Genomic DNA, 19,534 nt, shown 5'->3' on the forward strand with positions numbered 1-19,534 from the left:
AATAAAAAAACTAGCTGGGTATGGTGGTGCATGGCTATAGTCCCAGCTACTTGGGAGGCTGAGGCAGAATTGCTTAAGCCCAGGTTACAGTGAGTTATGATGATGCTATAGTACTGTACTCTAGACCCAGCAACTGATTGAGACCCTGTTTTAAGACAAAAAAAAAAAAAGATAAAAGTTCAAACTATTAAAATGGCCCCCTAGGAGGTAGTACCTCCCTTATTAACAGCCACTGAGCTAGATGTGATAAGACTGAGTTAATCGGGCGGCACCTGTGGCTCAGTGAGCAGGGCGCCGGCCCCATATACTGAGGGTGGCGAGTTCAAACCTGGCCCCGGCCAAACTGCAACAAAAAAATAGCCAGGCGTTGTGGCGGGCGCCTGTAGTCCCAGCTACTCAGGAGGCTGAGGCAAGAGAATTGCTTAAGCCCAGGAGTTGGAGGTTGCTGTGAGCTGTGTGATGCCACGGCACTCTACCGAGGGCCATAAAGTGAAACTCTGTCTCTACAAAAATAAAAAATAAAAAAAATAACTGGGCATTGTGGTGGGCACTTGGGAGGCTGAGGCAAGAGAATTGCCTTGGCCCAGGAGTTGGAGGTTGCTGTGAGCTGTGTGACACCACGGCACTCTACTGAGGGCAATAAAGTGAAACTGTCTCTACAAAAAATAAAAATAAAAAAAACTAAGACTGAGTTAATCAGGTGCATTCAAACCTCGATTACTGCTACAAAATGAAGGAGGGTGAAATGGAGGACAGAGAGGCAACAACAACCTCCACCATTACTAATTTCCTTGTTCTGAAATTAAAACTAAGAGAATTTCAAGTGTTCCCTTAGATGAAGGTCTTTATATGAAAGCAACTTTTACTAGTAAAGCAAAGTCCAGTGACTTTGTTCACCTCCCAAGTTCAACACACATTAAAACCAAGATCCGGAAGGTGATCAGCTAAACAAAAATATGATATTTTAGGTTTTAAACATTTGGTGGAAATGCCAGATTTTAGGCAAAAACAATGATATCATGGATTAAATACTAGATTTAAAGTTCCAAGTAACTTCTCTGGCTTAAATGGAATTCATATTTATACATTCACTTACTTTTAGGTTGCCATACCATAATTAAAAAAAAAAAAATTCTGAAGGAATAAAGCATGCTGAGGCAGAGAACTTACAAACCTTAACTTTTTGTTTCATCTATCCTTGTTTTATAAGGCTTCTCTCTACGAGCATATCAGTGATACTACGAATTAAAAGCCTTGCTACTCTTCACGTGCACCCTCAATGGACTAAAAGTCTTAACAGCTATACACAGACAGGAAGGCTTTTGCAGTTATCCTTCTTATGAGGACTTTTGCTACCAGATTATTATTTTTTTTCAAGATAGGGTCTTGCTCTGTCACATAGGCTGGAATGCAGTGGCACGATCATAGCTTGTCCTAACCTCCAATCCTGGGCTCAAACAACGCTTCCACCTCAGCCTCCCAAAGTCCTAGGGTTATAGGGATGAGCCACCACACCTGGCCAGTGAAGCAAAGCTCCTTGTGCTCCAGGAGATTATGGAAAAAGGTTCTAAACTCAAAATGTCTTTATCCCATAAAGAAATAAAGTATCACTGATAGCTACTAAAAAGCAGTTGCCTCACATCCAACCTATCTGTCCCTGCAGATAGCATTGAAAAGAAAACCTGAAACATAACCTCATTTGGTCACTTTTCTCCCTTCTCAGTTCTGTTCTAGAGCATACTCAATTTAGATAACCAAATCGCTAGAATATAAGTATTTAGTGGAGTAAGACCTTCAGCAAAAGCTCAATTTGGCAGATTTATTACCAAACATATAATGGGATTTGGCCATGGAGATGGGATTTCAATATTAAAAAATAAATAAAAAGCTAGTATTTTTTTCTTATAGCTCTAAAATCTGCTTTTTTTGTGTTCTCTTAAAAGCAGAAAGACAGGCTTGGCACCTGTAGCTCAGCGGCTAGGGCTCCAGGCACATACACCAGAGTTGGCAGACCCAAAGGGGGCCTGCCAAACAACTACAACAAAAAAATAGCCAGGCTTTGTGGTGAGCACCTGTAGTCCCAGCTACTTGGGAGGCTGAAGCAAGAGAATCGCTTAAGCCCAAGAGTTGGAGGTTGCTGTGAGCTGTGACACCACAGCACTCTACCACGGACAACATAATGAGACTTTGTCTCAAAAAAAAAAAAAAAGCAGACAGCTCAAAGAAGAATGTTAATTGTCAAGCCTAAGGAAAGAGGGAATTTATAAAGTAAACACCATTTAACAGCAGTGAGGCACAAGTAAACCATCAAAGACATTAGTGACAGCAAAAGTATAAGGCTTATACACAATCTATTCATCAGGCAGTCCCAACTTACCAGCAAATTTATTCCTAAAGAATTCACTTGTCATTCTGGTTGGGAGTGTTAAAAGGTAGAAATCTTATCTAAAAGTCAATATTGACTAGGTACAAGGGGTTCAGGCCTGCAATCCTAGTACTCTGGGAGGCCAAGGCAGGTGGATCACCTGAGCTCAGGAGTTTGATATCAGCTTGAGCAAGAGCGAGACCCCCATCTCTACTAAAACTAGGAAAACTAGCTGGTGGGTTGTGGCAGGCACCTGTAGTCCCACCTACTTCAGAGGCTGAGGCAAGGGGATAGCTTGAGCCAAAGAGTTTGAAGTTGCTGTGAGCTATGATGCCACAGCACTTGACTGAGGACAACAAAGTGAGTCTCTGTCTCTTAAAAATAAATAAATAAATATCGCAATGAATGAAAAACACACATATCCTAGTATCATATATTTACAGTTCACTCACACGTTACCCTTGGCATAAACTACTGGATTTCATTGACAAGGGTCTAATATACTTCTAAATTGTATTTAAATTTTTCTAGATTTTAGAGGAATAAAGGGGACACTGGTCCACTGACATCAAAATTTAAGGGGAAATATTATGAACATATGTTTAGTTTCCATCTAAACTTTCTATTTAATAGCTCTTAAAAATTTTTTAAGCCCCTGCCCCCTTTCCAAAAGGGTTAACGATTTTTTTACATTAAAATTCAAAACAAAGTCTTTACAAAAGTTCTAAATGAAACTTCCATTTCCAAATCTGTTTCAAATTTTCAGGATCACAAAAGTGCGATTGCCAACTATGGACTTCGCAGTTATTCTAAAACAGATAATTGACACATACTGTCCCTGCTTTGAAAGATGAAAACGAAATGGTCACATCAGTTTTCTATTATGAAGAAGTTGTGAATTTGTTAAGAGTTGTGCTATTAATAACATGTTTTTTTTTTTTAATTTTACTTGATATATAATGAGGTGCTATTACTTTTAAAAGAAAAAAAACAGACTTGGTGGGAGAAAGAATGTTTAATAAATGGTATTCAAACAAATAGCTATCTGTTTGGAATAAAAATAAAATCAGATCCTTAAATTTTGCACCATATAGAAAAATACATATATTACTGATGGATCCAAGAGTAAAAAATAAAAATGCAAATACTCAAAATTCTGCAATTTTAAGGGGTTCACAGACTTTCTAAAGCTCATCCATGGATCCCAGATTATTATCTATAAGAGGAACTGTTAACCATAACTTCTATTAAAATAAAATCTCAATGCCAAATACCAAATGTATTTTCAAGATTTAAGTCACATGCAACAAATGAAGATGAACACATAAACTCATCGTTTTAACTTTATAAAATCTCCAAACTGGAACTAGAAACGGAGGCATGTCAATACAAATGGACAATGACTTAAAAAAAATACACCAATTTAAATAAGTTTGAGCGCATATTATACAAGTGTAACCATGTCTGTTAGCCTTCAGAAATATAAAATCAGCTAAATCTGTAGTACTTAAAATTCAACATGTGCAATGTTATTCTCAAACTTGATTAAAATAATAAATACAAGTTATGTTTAATAGGAGTAACTGCAACATACTCAAATATCTAAACATATAATAGGAATTCTATATTAAAATGCAATACTTTTCAACTGCATTAATCTCATACACAATGGAAAAATACTTGCAGATAATTATCATTAAGAATGCAAATATATTTTTACTGTGGGAGAAAATTATAGTAATAAGGTTAGAAATCATATGTTTATATAATCTACAATGAAGCTGTAGATAGTCTACATAATGATATTCTATCTTAAAATGAAAATGATATTTAAGTTTACAACAAACTTACTCAAGGCAAAATATGTTTATTACAGAACAGGATCTTAAAGTAAGCAAGGCAACATTAGATCAACCATTTTAGGTTATTTTTAATGAAGAATAGCTTTAAAATTGTAATAAAGATTAACATAAATTTTAACATGCTCTTCTCTTCTTATAAATGAGATGATGTAGAAAAGCAAAGCTTCAGTGTATAAGGATTGGAACCATCTGTAAAAATTAAAAAAACAAAGTTAATAGTTCACTTAATTGAACTTTCAAGATCATTTTGAATTAGCAAATAAATAATTAGAAGCAAAAAATAAAGGAGGAAAAAATCTATGTAAAATAAGGGGAAATTATTTTTACTTATTTTTGTTGAGACAAGGTCTCACTCTTTTGTCTAGGCTAGACTGTAGTAGCATCATCACAGCTCACTAGAACCTCAAATTCTAGGGGTCACGTCATCTTGCCTCAGCTTCCCAAGTAGCTGGCAGTACAGGTGCACACCACCAAGCTCAGCTAAGTTTTGTAGTTTTTGTAGTGACAGCTCTTGCTATGTTGCTCAGGCCTGTCTCCAACTCCTGGGCTCAAGTGATACTCCCACCTTGGTCTCCCAAAGTGCTAAGATTATAATAGGTATAAGCCACCATGCCTAGCCAAAAGATTATTTTTATTCCTATTTACCAGAAGGTAAGCTCCATGAAGAAAGGGATTTTGCACATTGCTCTATTTCTACTGTTCTAAAATGTTATCTAGCAAACAGAAGGCACTCAGTATTATTTCTAGTGAATTAATCCTTAAAGATAAGTAGTATCAGAATTCCACATAATCCATCACCAAAGCTCACTTTGCAGAAAATATTATCAATGTTTTGATAAACATTGATAAAAAAGCCAATGCAAACACATCTTGGGGAGTGGGACATAACTGGAATGTACATGAACATATATAGCATCCCAAAAGGTTCCAGGAAATCTAGTATTAATCTCTGATCATCAGTATGGCTGATTAATTTCAGGAAGTTCTGAAATTACTAAAAAAAATTAAGTATAAGTCACAAAAACATTGCTACTTTATAAATCCTTCTTTAACTTTTCAGATCAAGCAGAAATAACTCTTCATCAATTGCTTACATAAGAAATCAAAGCAAAGAAACAATTTCAGTATCTTAATGTACCAGAATTTTAGTATTAAAAGCTATAGCTTCTTTAAAAAATTTTCCTATAAGAGAAAATATGCATAAACAGTAAGTATGAGACACAGCAGGGGATAAAGAGATAATAACTGTACCTCCCTCCAAGAATTTTACAATCCATACCTCATCCCGCTTTAATAATTGTAAACATCTGACATTCATCTACTCATGCTCCACATGCATTGCTGAGACTATTTAAAATATTTAGAATATTTTAAAGCAAATTTCAGGTGTTATCCTACCCATAAATCCTTCACTGTGCATTTTTCCTTTTTCTTAACCACCATTCATCACCACACTCAATAAAATTAATAATAATTTTCTCCTATTATTTAAAACAATGAAGTTTTAATACCCTTTAGATCCAGGAACAAAGTAAATTACACGGCACAAATTTTTAGAAGTTAAACTTGAGCGTTCTATGCATGTAAAAAACAGGCCATTGGCCATTATGGAGATAACAAACACAGAGAGTTACAATTACACATGACACAAATTAAAACAATGGAATACCATTTGATAGCTATCTTTTTTTTTTTTTTTTTTTTCTGAGACAGTCTCACTTCATCACCCTTGGTAGAATACAATGCTGTCAAAGCTCACAGCAACCTCAAATTCTTGGGCTCAAGTAATCCTCTTGCCTTAGCCTCCCTAAGTACCTGGAACCATAGGCGCCCGCTATAACACCTGGCTATTTTTAGACACTCGGTCTTGCTCTTGCTCAGGGTGGTCCTGAACTTGTGACCTCAAGCAATCACTACCTTGGCCTCCCAGAGTGCTACTGTTATCTATCCTACTGGTAAAAATTCAACATCTCAGTGTAAGTGGTAATAGGCCACGGGCATTTCCATATACTACACAGAGGGGATAAACTGGTACAACCTTTCTAAAGGGCTATCTACTGACATTTTATCAAAACATAAATCCCTTTAGGCCCTCAATTGCTGGCAAATTTTGCCCTACAAATACACATTAAACAATGCAACTTTAAGGATACTTACTGCAAAAAAACAAAGACACAACCAGAATGACCATCAGTGGGGAGATGAGATAAACTGCATGGAACATCTCTACTATGAATAGCTACCATGAAGATGCTTTAAAATTTGGAAAAGTGCTTTAGGTATGCCAAAATAGAGATCCAAGACTCATTAAGTGAAAACAGCAAGGCATCAAATAGTATATGTAGAGAAACTATTTGGTGTAAGTTTTAAAATGTATATACACATACTAGGAAGGAGAAAAGGATGAAACAAAAAAGGCTGGATGTTGTAGAAAACTATAACTTTTTATTTTTGTACTTTATGTACTGCCTGAGTTTTCGAACCAAATATATGTATTGCTTACCTCTAAAATGGTCAATAAAGATTGTGGAAGCCAGCCTTCAAGGAGGCCTCAGCAATCCTTACCTCCTGCTCACACCCATGTATAAGTCCCCTCCTACAATGTACCATGGTTGGTCTGTGTGACCAAAAGAACACAATATAAATGATGGTAAGTCACTTCCAATACTGAGTTACAAAAAACATTGTTAGACCAAGCACAGTGGCTCACGCCTTTAATCCCAGCACCTGGGAGGCTAAGGCTGGTGGATTGCCGGAGCTCACAGGTTCAAGACCAGCCTGAGCAACAGCAAGATGAGTCTCTAAAAATAGCCAGGCATCGTGGTGGGCACCTGTAGTCCCAGCTACTCCGGAGGCTAAGGCAAGAGAATCACTTGAGCCCAAGAGTTGGAGGTTGCTGTGAACTGTGATGCCACAGCACTACTACCCAGGGCGACAGCTTGAGGCTCTGTCTCAAAAATAAATAAATAAAATAAAATAAAATAATCTAGTGTTATCTTAAAATTATTATCAATGTTTCTGAAGGTAACTCCCACTGAATTATTTAACAAACATAAGGCATTTTTCTTACTTGGAACTCTAATCTGGTAGTGATTAAGTGCTGTCAGGGCTTCCACTGCATCAGTTTTGCATTCCCATTCTAATAGACCAGAAAGTGTTTTGGCAGATGCTAAAACAAAGAAACATAAACCCAGTTGTTATTTGCTTGTCATCAACTTAACCAAAACACCTTAAAAGAGGGACTGTTCACTTACGTTTTGCATCAAACACTTTATATTTGATGAATGTAAGGACTTCATGGTCATTACACAACTGCCAAGGAAAGATGAAAACTTCATTAAAAATATGGCCAAAATAAAATTCCCACTTTTTTTTATAGATAGTAAGCTTTATGCCCCCCATTTAAGTTTTGAGTCTGGCATGAATTAATTAAATCAGGCTAATATCAAGCTGTAAGAAAAAAAATAGTAAAATTCTATCAACTATCTACGTAACTTTGTGCTGTACAATAAAACCACAGATTTGTTAATTAAACATATATTCTCAGAATTGACCAGGATTTATCTAGTACCAAAGGTAGGGAGTAGAGTTCCAGAAAATCACTTCTTTCATGAAGCATTTCTTAAAAGTTCCTAGTTAGCACTTCCTATGTTAGGGAAAAAAGCAGGGTTACATAAAATTTTGTTACAGGTGAGATTTAAGGACCTGGTAAAATAACTTTCTGTATGCAAGGGTAAGGATATCCCATTCTAATTCCAACTCTCTAAAGGAATGAGCCACAAACCAATGAAAACCAATGAAGAATGGAGGCCAGAAAAGTACAAACTACCAAATAAATAACAAAATACTAAAAGCATCAAAGGCAGAAAACAGAGCAAGAGGACTTCAAACTGAGGCTAAAATATATTTAAAATAAGAACTAATACATTCTCTACACGTTTGTATTTCGGTGTCTACCTTTGTGAAGGTCTCTTCTGTGACACACAATGGAACATTATAATAGTGCAGCACACATGATGGTGGCTGGATTATATTCTTAGATGCTTGGCCAGCACTTGTAAAGCGATTATTTTTGCTCATTGCAAAATCTTTGTAGCTACTTGTACCATCCTCCAGCTCAAAAATTTGACTTGGGACAACTGAATGCTGTTTAGACACACTGAAGATTGAAAGGAAAAACATACAGAACACACTTTGTTAGATAAAAGGCAAAAATAGTCTCAAAATGCTAACATACTTTGCTTGCATAGATCATCACCAAAAAAGGCATATGTACTTGTTTTAAATAAAGGATTTAGTTTGGATTATAATCAATCATTCCTACAGTTTAGGCATCAATTAGAAAGAAAGTCTATTAAATATATTCTCATATTGGAAAACTTTAACTTAAAAACGTGCCTAATTTAACATGTTTTATGATCATAAAATTAAAAACTAGGTATAGCTAAGCAAAATCTGAATTACATGACCCTACAACTTGTCTAAAATGACGATACTTCAAGCTGCTAGCTTCATTAGACTAGTTCATTTCATTAGGCTAGTTCACTTCATTAAACTAGTCCGTTCAGAACATTAAAATATTCTGAAGTCGAATTAATGTCTCTAATAAAAAGTACAATTTTTAAATATTTTAAAAATTCATCACTTAAGATAATTACCAAACATTAAGTCTTTTCCCAAATAATTTGACATTATTAAGGTGTGTGACAGCTCTTTCTACTGCATACTCATCACCCATTTCTACCAGTGCTGTACCAGGAATGGTCTTCATAAATTTTACCTGCAAATGAAAAAATCCCCAAAAGGTGACCATTTAATTCCCTTGTACAATAACAGAATTTGTAAAAGACAATATGATCTAAGTGGTTAAAGTCAAATGCAGAAGATTACCCAGAATCTTAACTGTATTCTGCCATGTTATGCCTTAACTCTTTACCGAAATTCAGTAAAATTAAAAAGGAGGACTATAATCCCTATAATCCTATTGAATAGCATGCTGAAGAATAGCATAGGCTTTTCCTGGCTGTGTTATTTATTAACTGCATGATTTGGGAGGCAATTTACTTAACTCCTCCCTATAAAATGCAGAAGTTAACACCTGGTAGGACTCATTAAATATTTATTCATTCAACAAATATTTATTAATTGTCTTGTATGTTTTGATAAGCACTGAGCTAGGGGATTTAATGGTGAACATAATAGACATTTTATTCTTGAACCTTATACGTAGTCTAGTAGATAGATCAGAAATTTAAAAGTAAACAAATTATTATTATTATATAAACTGTCCAGAGTTATGTTAAGGCAATAAACGAGATGCTACATAAGAACTAATACAGGGCACTGTGGCTTACACCTATAATCCCAGCATTTTGGGAGGCCAACACAGAAGGGTCACTTGAGGCCAGCTTAGGCAACAAAGTGAGACTCCATCTTCACAAATAAACAAAAACAAAGAAATAATACAAAATGGCCATGAGATAGCATGGTTAGTAGAAAGACTTGTGTAATATAGGGGAAGTTTTAAAAAGTACGTGAATACTTCACATGTTTTCATGACATGCTAAGCAGAGACCATACTTATCCTTTTTACACTATTGCAATTTTAGTTTATATAATGGTGAAAGGGTAGATGGGAAGGTCTTTAAGTAGCTATTTAGAGCACTTCCTCCTTATTTGCAAGGGATACACCAAGCCCCCAATGGATGCCTGAAACCAAGATAGTAACAAAATATGTATGTACTGTCTGTCCCTATCACAAAGTTTAATTTATAAATTAGGCACAGTAAGAGATTAAAAACTAATAATAAAATAGGACAATTATAAAAATATACTGTAATAGAAGTTATGTGACATGCTCTCTCTCAAAGTATCTCATTGTACTACACTCACTTATTTTCCTTTTTTTCTTTTGTTTATTGAGACAGAGTCTCACTTTGTCACCTTCGGTAGAGAGCTGTGACGTCACAGCTCAGAGCAACTTCAAACTCTTGGGCTTAAGCGATTCTCTTGCCTCAGCCTCCCAAGTACCTGGGACAACAGGCGCCGGCCACAATGGCCGGCTATTTTTTTCTGTGTAGCAGGCCCAGACCTGGTTCGAACCCACCAGCCCTGGAGCATGCGGCCAGCGCCCTAACCACCAAGCTATGGGCACCCCACCTATACTCACTTACTTTCAAACCTGGGTTAACCACAAGTAATTGAAATCATGGATAAAGGAAAACCAACTCCTTAAATGTACTTCCTTCTTATCTATTAACCTCAAAGGAATACTGAGAACATATTTACATGAAAATGCAAGATGGCATTTACCTCCATCACTCAACAATCAGTTTTTTTTTTTTTTTTTTGTGGTTTTTGGCCGGGGCTGGGTTTGAACCAGCCACCTCTGGCATATGGGACCGGCGCCCTACTCCTTGAGCCACAGGGGCCGCCCTCAACAATCAGTTTTAATGGAATATACCACACCTGTACTTGAACAAAACTCAATCATAGAAGGATTTTTCAGCTTTCTTTGAAATCACTTTTCTTATGGGCAAAATTCCGCTCCTTTGATTTAGTCCAATAGCAATCTACAAATCTAACAATGACTAAGTATTAATGTTAAAAAGTATTAGTTCTTGTATCGGTAAATATCTAAAAGAAACTTAGGAAAAATTAACTATTCATTGGGCGGGGCCCAAAGCTCAGTGGGTAGGGCACTGGCCACATACCACCAAGGCTGGCGGGTTTGAGCCTAGGCCAGCTAAAACAACAATGACAACTGCAACAACAACAACAAAAAATAGCTGGGCATTGTGGCAGGGGCCTGTAGTAGCAGCTACTTGGGAAGCTGAGGCAAGATAATGGCTTAAGCCCAAGAGTTTGAAGTTGCTGTGAGATGTGACACCACAGCATCTACCAAGACGACAGCTTGAGACTCTGTCTCAAAAAAAAAAAAATTTATACATAAATCTTTAAAGAATTCTGAAGGTTTGAATTTAATGTATTACAACATACTTAGAATGTTTAAAAACTTTTAGAGAGATGTGGAGTGAAAGATAATAGAAATAGTGAAATAACATACGAAAACGTAAGTTGTATTATAAAAAGTGGTCTGGGTTTCTAAATCATGAGACAACTGATTCAAAGCACAAAGACAAAGATTATACCAAAGATGTTGATTAAATTGCCTGATTCTGATTGTCTGTAAATCAGGAAAGTAAAACTCTGTAAAGAAACTTAAAATATATAAGGGCATCCATATTTTAAATTGCACATGAACTTTATGGACACCCTGTATATTAAAGCCCATTTACTTATCAATCATCCAGTTCCTAGACATTTACCTGGGTCTAAGATAAATGTCTGTATAAAAAAAATCTGAACTATTTCTCCCGACGTTGCTAAAGCTATTCCATGTATTCTTATCCCCCAGACCAAATGTGACATTTTCTTTATTTTCTGTGATCAAATAGTTGAGGAAAATTCTTATTTCAGAACCTAGAAGAGTTACTTTCTGAGAACTAAAACTATCAACTTTTCAGACCATGCTCTCTTCCACACACAACTCACAGGCTTGTACCTACCTTCCTTTTTTTTTTTTTTTTTTTTTTGAGCCAGGGCCTCATTCTGTTGTCCTGGCTAGAGTGTCATCATAGCTCACAGCAACCTCAAACTCCTGGGCTGGAGCCATCCTCCTGCCTCAGTTTCCTGAGTAGCTGGGACTGCAAGCACAAACCACCACACCCAGCTAGTTTTTTATTATTTTTTATTCTTTTGAGACAGAGTCTCACTATGTTGCCCTCGGTAGAGTGCTGTGAGTCACAGCTCACAGCAACCTCACACTCTTGGGCTTAAGCCATTCTCTTGCCTTAGCCTCCCAAGTAGCTGGGACTACAGGTGCCTGCCATAATGCCCAGCTACTTTTTTTGTTGTAGCTGTCATTGTTGTTTGGCAGGCCTGGGCTGGGTTCAAACCCACCAGCCCCCATGCATGTGGCTGGCGGCCTAGCCACTGAGCCAAATTTTTTATTTTTTGTAAAGATGAGGTCTTGCTCTTGCTCAGAGGCCTGTTCTTGAACTCCTGACCTTAATTGATCCTCCTGCCTCAGCCTACCAGAGTGCTAAGAATACAGGCCTGAGCCACTGTGCCTGGCCTATACTTTCTTATTGTTGTGAAAAGAACACGAAAATCGCGTAAAACAACTGGGAAAAATAACATACTATAGTACTGAAATTCAAATTAGCAAGTGTTATCAAATAGTTGGTAACTTGAGACTACCATTCATTCCCCTAAGTAAATTTTCATGATTCTTCAAAAATCAGTTTAGCATCTACTTTGTGTCAGGCACTATTGTAGGCACTTGTTAAGAAAGATATCAAGGAATAAAATGTCACATATTCAGGAAAACCATAGTTATGTGGTAAAAATACAGTTATCATTTTTAAAGACTTTCAAAACACATACATTTTAAATGTTCTGCTACTTTTTTAGTGTAAATTTCTATACCAAAAGTCTGGGATATGTTCTATAAAACCGGGTCAGTTTCAAATATTGATTGTGCTGAAAGCATATTGTTCCTCAGAAGATACCAGAACCCTAGTATTTAGGAGACAAGTGTATAAATCCTAGAACTCTCCTAAATTTCACTGCTGACAAAGCTCTGTTTATGTATACCTACTTCTATGAAAGCAAATGCTCTTTCAAAATTTTAGGGTTCATTTTGTTAAATGCTAGAATCTCTTCAAGTGATCAACAAAAAACAGGTTTTATGCCTACAATACTCTAATAATTGATTAAACCATTGCTTTATATTTCTTTTTATATTTATTACTTTAAAAACAATTTCAGTACCAACAAACTATACTTATTATTTGCCAACAAAAAACAATTTCTTGATTTCTTATATAATGGATTTTACCTTATATGGGTGACTACTAAAAGAACTTGGATGCTCCTGATACAAGTAGAAGATAACTTACGTATTTGTAGCCTTTTCAGAATTACTACCAAATATCCTAGCAAAAGAAACTAATATAATAATAATAAAAAAGAAACTAATATAAAATGACACTTACCTTTTCAATATTCCCATATAAGCAGAATAGGTTGAAGACTCTGGAACAATTCATTTTGAGTTGATGTAATCCACTAACCATTACAACTGAACCAGAGGGATTTCCTCCATGCATGTAAGAGGAAGAAGCCTGCGGTAATGGATAAGCAACAAGCTCAGGTGTATCTCGAGAGCCCATTCGGTAACGACTCGGTAAAGGCAATAATGGACCATGGGATCCTATAAAAATGATCAAAATAAATAAAACATATAATTCTGTTATAAATACTTGATATACTTTACATAAAAAATAAACTCAATATTAGCTAGTTTGATGTCCAAAGAAAACTCAAAGGTATGAATATTTAAACATAACCTGTGGGAAAGTAATAACATCTATATTTATTTGTACCAGATCCAGATATACTGACTTGTATCTGCATACACAAGGCTGTAAGTTTGTATTTTTAAAAAATAGTAGTTTAACAAAAATGTATGTGTGTGTGTATATATATATATAAATATATAAAATTAGGCTATAGCAGGAGGGGCAGAGCAATCAATGTAAAACTTTGGGCCACTGTATGTAAATTTAAAAAATAAATCTCCGACCAAGGTCTTTTGGAGGAGCAATAAATTAAAATATACGGAGAAATCTAGGAAGCTGTCTCTACACAAATACAACAAAAAGAGTATCTTTAGTTCCACTGAGAAGTCCCCTTGAATATATTTAACTATAATATACTTTCAGGTTGGTATTTAATTTAATTATATCAAGTTAAAACCCTAGGTTTAGTTAATACTTCCAAATACAGGTGTTTTACTAGTCTACAATCTCCATTTTTGAGACAGTATCAAGAACCTAGAAAGGGCCAGGCTCACACCCATAATCCTAGCACCTCAGGATGGGGGAAGGAGAGAGGATCCCCTGAGCTCAGGAGTCTGAGACCAACCTAAGCAAGAGGGGAGGGAAGGAGAGGAAAAGAAAAGAAAAATTAGCCAAGCACTGTGGTGGGCACCTGTAGTCTCAGCTACTTGGGAAGCTGAGGCAGGAGGATCCTTTGAATCTAGGAGTTTGAGATTGCTGTGTGCTAGGCTGACAGCACGACATGCTAACCTAGACAACAGAGACTGTCTCAAAAAAAAAAAAAACCCAGAAGGAAATAATGCCTGAGCCAGGATCTAAAACTGCTATAAGGAAACACATACACAAAGTTACATCTCTTACACTGAGACTTCCTTATTAAGAATCAACTTGCTAACTTTACAGTAGTCTTAAACAAATTGATCTGATTTTTCCATCCGCAACAGATTAGAAGTAGTAAAAAAAAATAAAGCTACAGAGAGGAGAAACTGATACTAAAAGCAGGCACAGGACACATTTTACAGCCACATGAAGAGAAGCAGAAGTCAGATGCAACAGCAACTATGATGGAGATACACAGCCTAGACATAAACCCCACACCTCTCAGGTGTTCCTAAGTTAGTGATTACAAAAGCACAGTCTGAAGTGCATGCAAAGATCCTGCTGTTGTGCAAAAATCCAATCTAAGAACCCAAGTCCTTTCCTCATTTCTCAAGAAGAGTATGTAATGCCACTGACTTTCACTTTTATGTCTACTAAGTGAGTTACTAAGAACTACTATATTTTGCTATTTAAACATGCTATTAGGGCTTACAGTGGATTCCACTTTTCAGTATTCTAAATAAAGCTGCCATTCATAACAACATAGCAACACTACCACTAAGTACATATGAACACAGTGTGAAGTTCGGCAATTTTAAGGAGGAATTCTGTATCAATGTATCACCATCAGTTGCCTTAAATTGGTCAGGGTTTTCAATTGCGCTTCTTATAATTGGCACTTTGCCAAAATAATCAATATAGCTCATTATGAATGTGCTGCAACTATAAATGTTTCAGCCTCTAATTTAGACTATTTTACATACATCAAGGTTCAAATATCAATCATTATGTCTATTTCAAAAGTACATGTATATGTGGTGTACTATATTGCCTCCCCACCACTATCACTTGCTTGTACACAGTAATGACACTTGACTACTATACTTAAATTTTCTTTTTCATAGGAAGTGGAAAGATATGCAGTGGAAACTTTCACTTTGCTTACAATGGCTAAGGTCCACAAACTTTGAGATCAACTGCCCACCATAACAACCAAAATCAGTGCAGAAGAGTAAGTGATGTTTACAATTATGACTTTGAGCCATTAGAATTAAATTATGTTATCTACACTATTTAAATTACCTATATTGTTTAAGATAAGAAAAATTGGATATCGTTTAAAAGCTTTCTATACTAAATAGAGAATGTAAACAGACTGGGTAACTTAAAAGACTGACACTTTCTTCAGGTATTTAAAAAATTCACTTTTTACCTGGGAAAACGCTACATAAATGCTACATAAATGGTATTATTAACATTTTCAGAGTATTTCCTATCTATCAACTTTTAAAATCTTTGGTCCAAGAATCATAGCCAAAGATGCTAGCAATTATATATATGAGCTTTTCTTGGGCTCAAAATCAATGTATACATTCATTTTTTTAAACTGTTCAAAGATGAAAGTTTCTACCAGTTCCTTTCACAGGCCTGGGCTTCTCAAATTAAAAGATTTACTCTAGACTGCAGTTAAAAAAAAAAAAAAAAAAGATTTAAAGAACTGATGATTAGCAGATTTTAAACTGCTATAGTAAACCAAAGAATAAATTAATCTCATAAAACCTTTCAGTCGTCAATCAGATATACTAATTAACTTTTCCTATTACCTCTTTCTTACAGACCATCATATAGGAAAAGCCACCCATGATATGATGTCAAAATGCAAATAAACGTGTTTTGCTGAACTGCTGATCTGAAGGGATACAGCTGTGATTTGCAATATTTGGAAAAAGGTTCAATATCACTAGCACGCATCCCCATCTTTGCTTTTTCCATCATTTCCTCGTTATTTCTCTTCTCTACCTCTTTTCAGTCATTCTCTCTCCTCCTCTACCCCATATTCTGCTTACTTCCCTAGAAAAGTATAACAAATTAAGAGATAAATACCTTAATATGGACAGCACAGAATCCCTACACAATACCACTACAACTACCAAAGAATTTCATAATAAATTTCTTAAAAATAAAAGTTTTTTGTAGGGTAGATAACATTTTTATTTATACAGTTTTTCAGTATAATACATTTTACAAAGGAAGGCAAACCTAAACTAAGGAAATGATCTGTTTTAACACTTCTACAGTAGAGATCCTTAGTTTATTCTTTTGCAGATTTTTCTAGCCTTCTTTGGCAAAATATTTAACTAGTTTTAACTTTCAGCTGACTGTCATGACATATTTAATACCATAACTATACTACAAACCTGTAATTAGCAACTTTTTTGTAACCCTCTATTATGCAAAGCATAACAGGCTTCTAGTGTTTCTTTACTGCCCAAACAACCATATTTAATATTTAATCAGTCATAAGAACGAAGAAAATTGATCTCCCTAAAACTGTAGTAAGAGTTTCATTATATATCATACACTGTTTCAACACAATATTGTTTCAATCTTTTCTGTCATACAGACTACAATGGAAACTTCAACAAATACATACACACAGGTAATAAATTACTAGAGTTCAAAAAAAGACAAAAGGGAAGAAGCTAAAACTCACAGCTAAGAATGGTCATTAAAACTCACAGCTAAGAATGGTCATTAAAAGTAAGTATGCTGGCAATCCAAAAACATTTAGGACAACAGGCAACACTGGGGGCTTCTCAATAATAAATCCCCAAAATACAATATAGCAATTTCTATTTTCTGACACTTTCTAATAATTTTGTGCTTCAACTTTAAAGCACAGAATAGATAGGAACAATACCCTTAAAAACTAAAAGATATTTTTAAACAACTTATAGCCATTTGAAAGTCTTATCAATAGCAATTCTCAACATTTACTTACAGTAACAAGAGTCTGAAACCTAACTTGTTCCTGGTGAAGACTGTTATTCTAAGTTTCATAATCTTAATGTAACAAACAGTAAAAGCTGAGAAGTTTCTAAAGAGAAATTAAGTATGAACAAATTTAACCAAAGCCAAAATGCCAACTGCTTATGCATGTTTCCTTTTTGACAAATACTCTACTCTTTCTGCCTTTATAACTCAAATTGCCTCTTTGCTCATAATTGCTGGAATGAAAGAAAATACACTTACTGAGCAATACTTCTTTCTGGTCCGCTTATAGGCCAGTGCCCACTACAAATCAAAACCAAAACAAAATATAATGGCAAAAAGGTTTTCAATCCCCAACCAATAGCTCTCATTTATCTCAACAATTGTTTGATTTATCAATATCCTAAGAAAACAAGGGATTTTAGACAATTTCTAGGGAGTACATTCATTATAAAGGACTGATCCCATATAAACCAAGTCAGGTGAGCAGGAAAAATGCAGAGACAAGAAATGTACTATTCTTCATCAGAAATGCAAGAATTCTAACAGTTCATCTATACTACCTTCCTTCTGCCTTGACAAACTTACCATAGCCATCATGTCTAAACGAAGAAGGGTGTTCTCCCAAAATGGCTTGTCTCTGGCGACCCTTTCCTCTATCTGACACAAAAGTAGAAACATTGTTTTAACAATTTTGATCCAAGTACTTAATGGAGTTCTCACATGGGAAACACCCATTCAAAACATCTATTACAATTCATAAAAGAAATATGATTCCTGGTTAACTTTAAACATCCATTCATATCCGATTTAAATACAAACACCAAAAGTTTTAAAAAATAATTCTATCTAACAAATTCCACTTAACTTGAAAATATCTTTTTGGCAAATGCCAAATACAATCACACTTTCAAATTTAAGGGAAGAATGGATACTTTTCAGAAAGTGAATGTACACAATGCTAGAGTTTGACACTGTACAGAAGTTTTTACCAATACATGTCTTTAAAACAAGCTTTAAGTGCAGTACTTTTGAAAGACAGTACCTGAATCATACTATTAGCTTCAACAGCAACACATTTTCAAAGTAGGCTTCTTTCAAGAAGTTTCAGCATAAGCCAACAACAACCTGTATTACATGGTTTCACAATCAGTAAACACAGAGTATTTTATATGGATATATACATATTTATAAACACCTACTGACCTGAGAGCTGAAAATTTGCACATCACTGGCTCATATCATGGATCGGTCATTGCCTATAGACCTTAACACCAGCCAGGACTATGAGCAACCCCCAAAGTTTAAATACGCCAAGATAGAGCTAACCAAGGGGGCTACATTATTGGATGAGAATACTACAATAAAGGATAATTTTTATTCTAGCTACATTTTCAGGGAAGCATGCCAATTTTCCCCAATCTAATGTGAGACATTAATTAAAAAAATTACTTGTAGACTTCTAAAAATAGCACTTCCTATGTTTAGTAAATTTTTAAAATTCTTACATAATACTTTTAGAAAATCTCCTGATCAAACTGTCAGGCCAAATAATTCTTTAAAAATAAATATCTTAAAACTTTGGTCATCCTGATCTTTGAAAATTCAGAGAGGCTTTCCATACATCCTTAGTTACCTATGCAAATCAGGTTCATGGGAGATGAGAAATACTTTAATTTTCACTTCAGTGAAGTATAGTTTTTACTACCTATTCCAAGTTACAGCATTGAAAAGGATTAGGAGATCATCTAGTTCAAGTTGTAGTCACGTAAAAATTGTCTTATATCATCCCTAGTAGCCTCTGCTTTTCAGACAGTCCTCTAATTTATATACTGCATAGAAATTGATCCTCTATCCATATTCTACCCTGCTTAGGGCCTCACAGACTTAGCCTTTGTTTAAAAACCCTTTCCAATGCTTGAAAATTTATTATCACCCTTTAAATTATTTATTATTTTAAATAATAAAAATTTATTGTATCCCCCATTATCTCTTCTCCAGTCTAAACATTCACAGTTCCTCCTACTTCAATATGTCTCATTATTTACTGTATTTTGCCATATATAATGCACTCCCATTTATAAAATGCACCCATGTTTTTGGCCCAAACTTTCAGGAAAAAAATCGTTCATTTTAATATTTCAATTCAAATTTTATTTGTTTATATTAGGTGGTGGGTATTTATATTATAAAGGAATTTTTGTAAAAATACCAGCTACTACTAGCTCCCGTCTAAAGTGTACGAAGAGAAATACAACTACTCTTCAGTAGTTGAAAATGCTTTTGTTGCAAGTTTGTTGTAAATTCAACGA

General features: G+C 35.2%; 1 protein-coding gene across 3 annotated transcripts in view; it reads right to left on the minus strand.

Moving 5' to 3' along the window:
• Positions 1 to 3,695: 3,695 nt before the first annotated feature.
• Positions 3,696 to 19,534, minus strand: part of HNRNPLL (heterogeneous nuclear ribonucleoprotein L like) — a 46,313-nt gene continuing 30,474 nt past the window's right edge. For 2 of the 3 annotated variants that reach the window (XM_053587718.1, XM_053587719.1), the window contains 7 exons: positions 17,811 to 17,882; positions 13,287 to 13,504; positions 8,886 to 9,007; positions 8,185 to 8,386; positions 7,482 to 7,539; positions 7,298 to 7,396; positions 3,696 to 4,416 (listed from right to left, as the gene is read on the minus strand). In XM_053587718.1, coding sequence (XP_053443693.1) covers positions 4,361 to 4,416; positions 7,298 to 7,396; positions 7,482 to 7,539; positions 8,185 to 8,386; positions 8,886 to 9,007; positions 13,287 to 13,504; positions 17,811 to 17,882 — 827 coding nt within the window. In that variant the 3' untranslated portion in view covers positions 3,696 to 4,360. The remainder of the gene's footprint in view (positions 4,417 to 7,297; positions 7,397 to 7,481; positions 7,540 to 8,184; positions 8,387 to 8,885; positions 9,008 to 13,286; positions 13,505 to 17,810; positions 17,883 to 19,534) is intronic. The other variant, XM_053587720.1, reaches the window with a different exon arrangement.

This window comes from Nycticebus coucang, chromosome 4 (genome assembly GCF_027406575.1).
Source record: "Nycticebus coucang isolate mNycCou1 chromosome 4, mNycCou1.pri, whole genome shotgun sequence".
Lineage (NCBI taxonomy): Eukaryota > Metazoa > Chordata > Mammalia > Primates > Lorisidae > Nycticebus > Nycticebus coucang.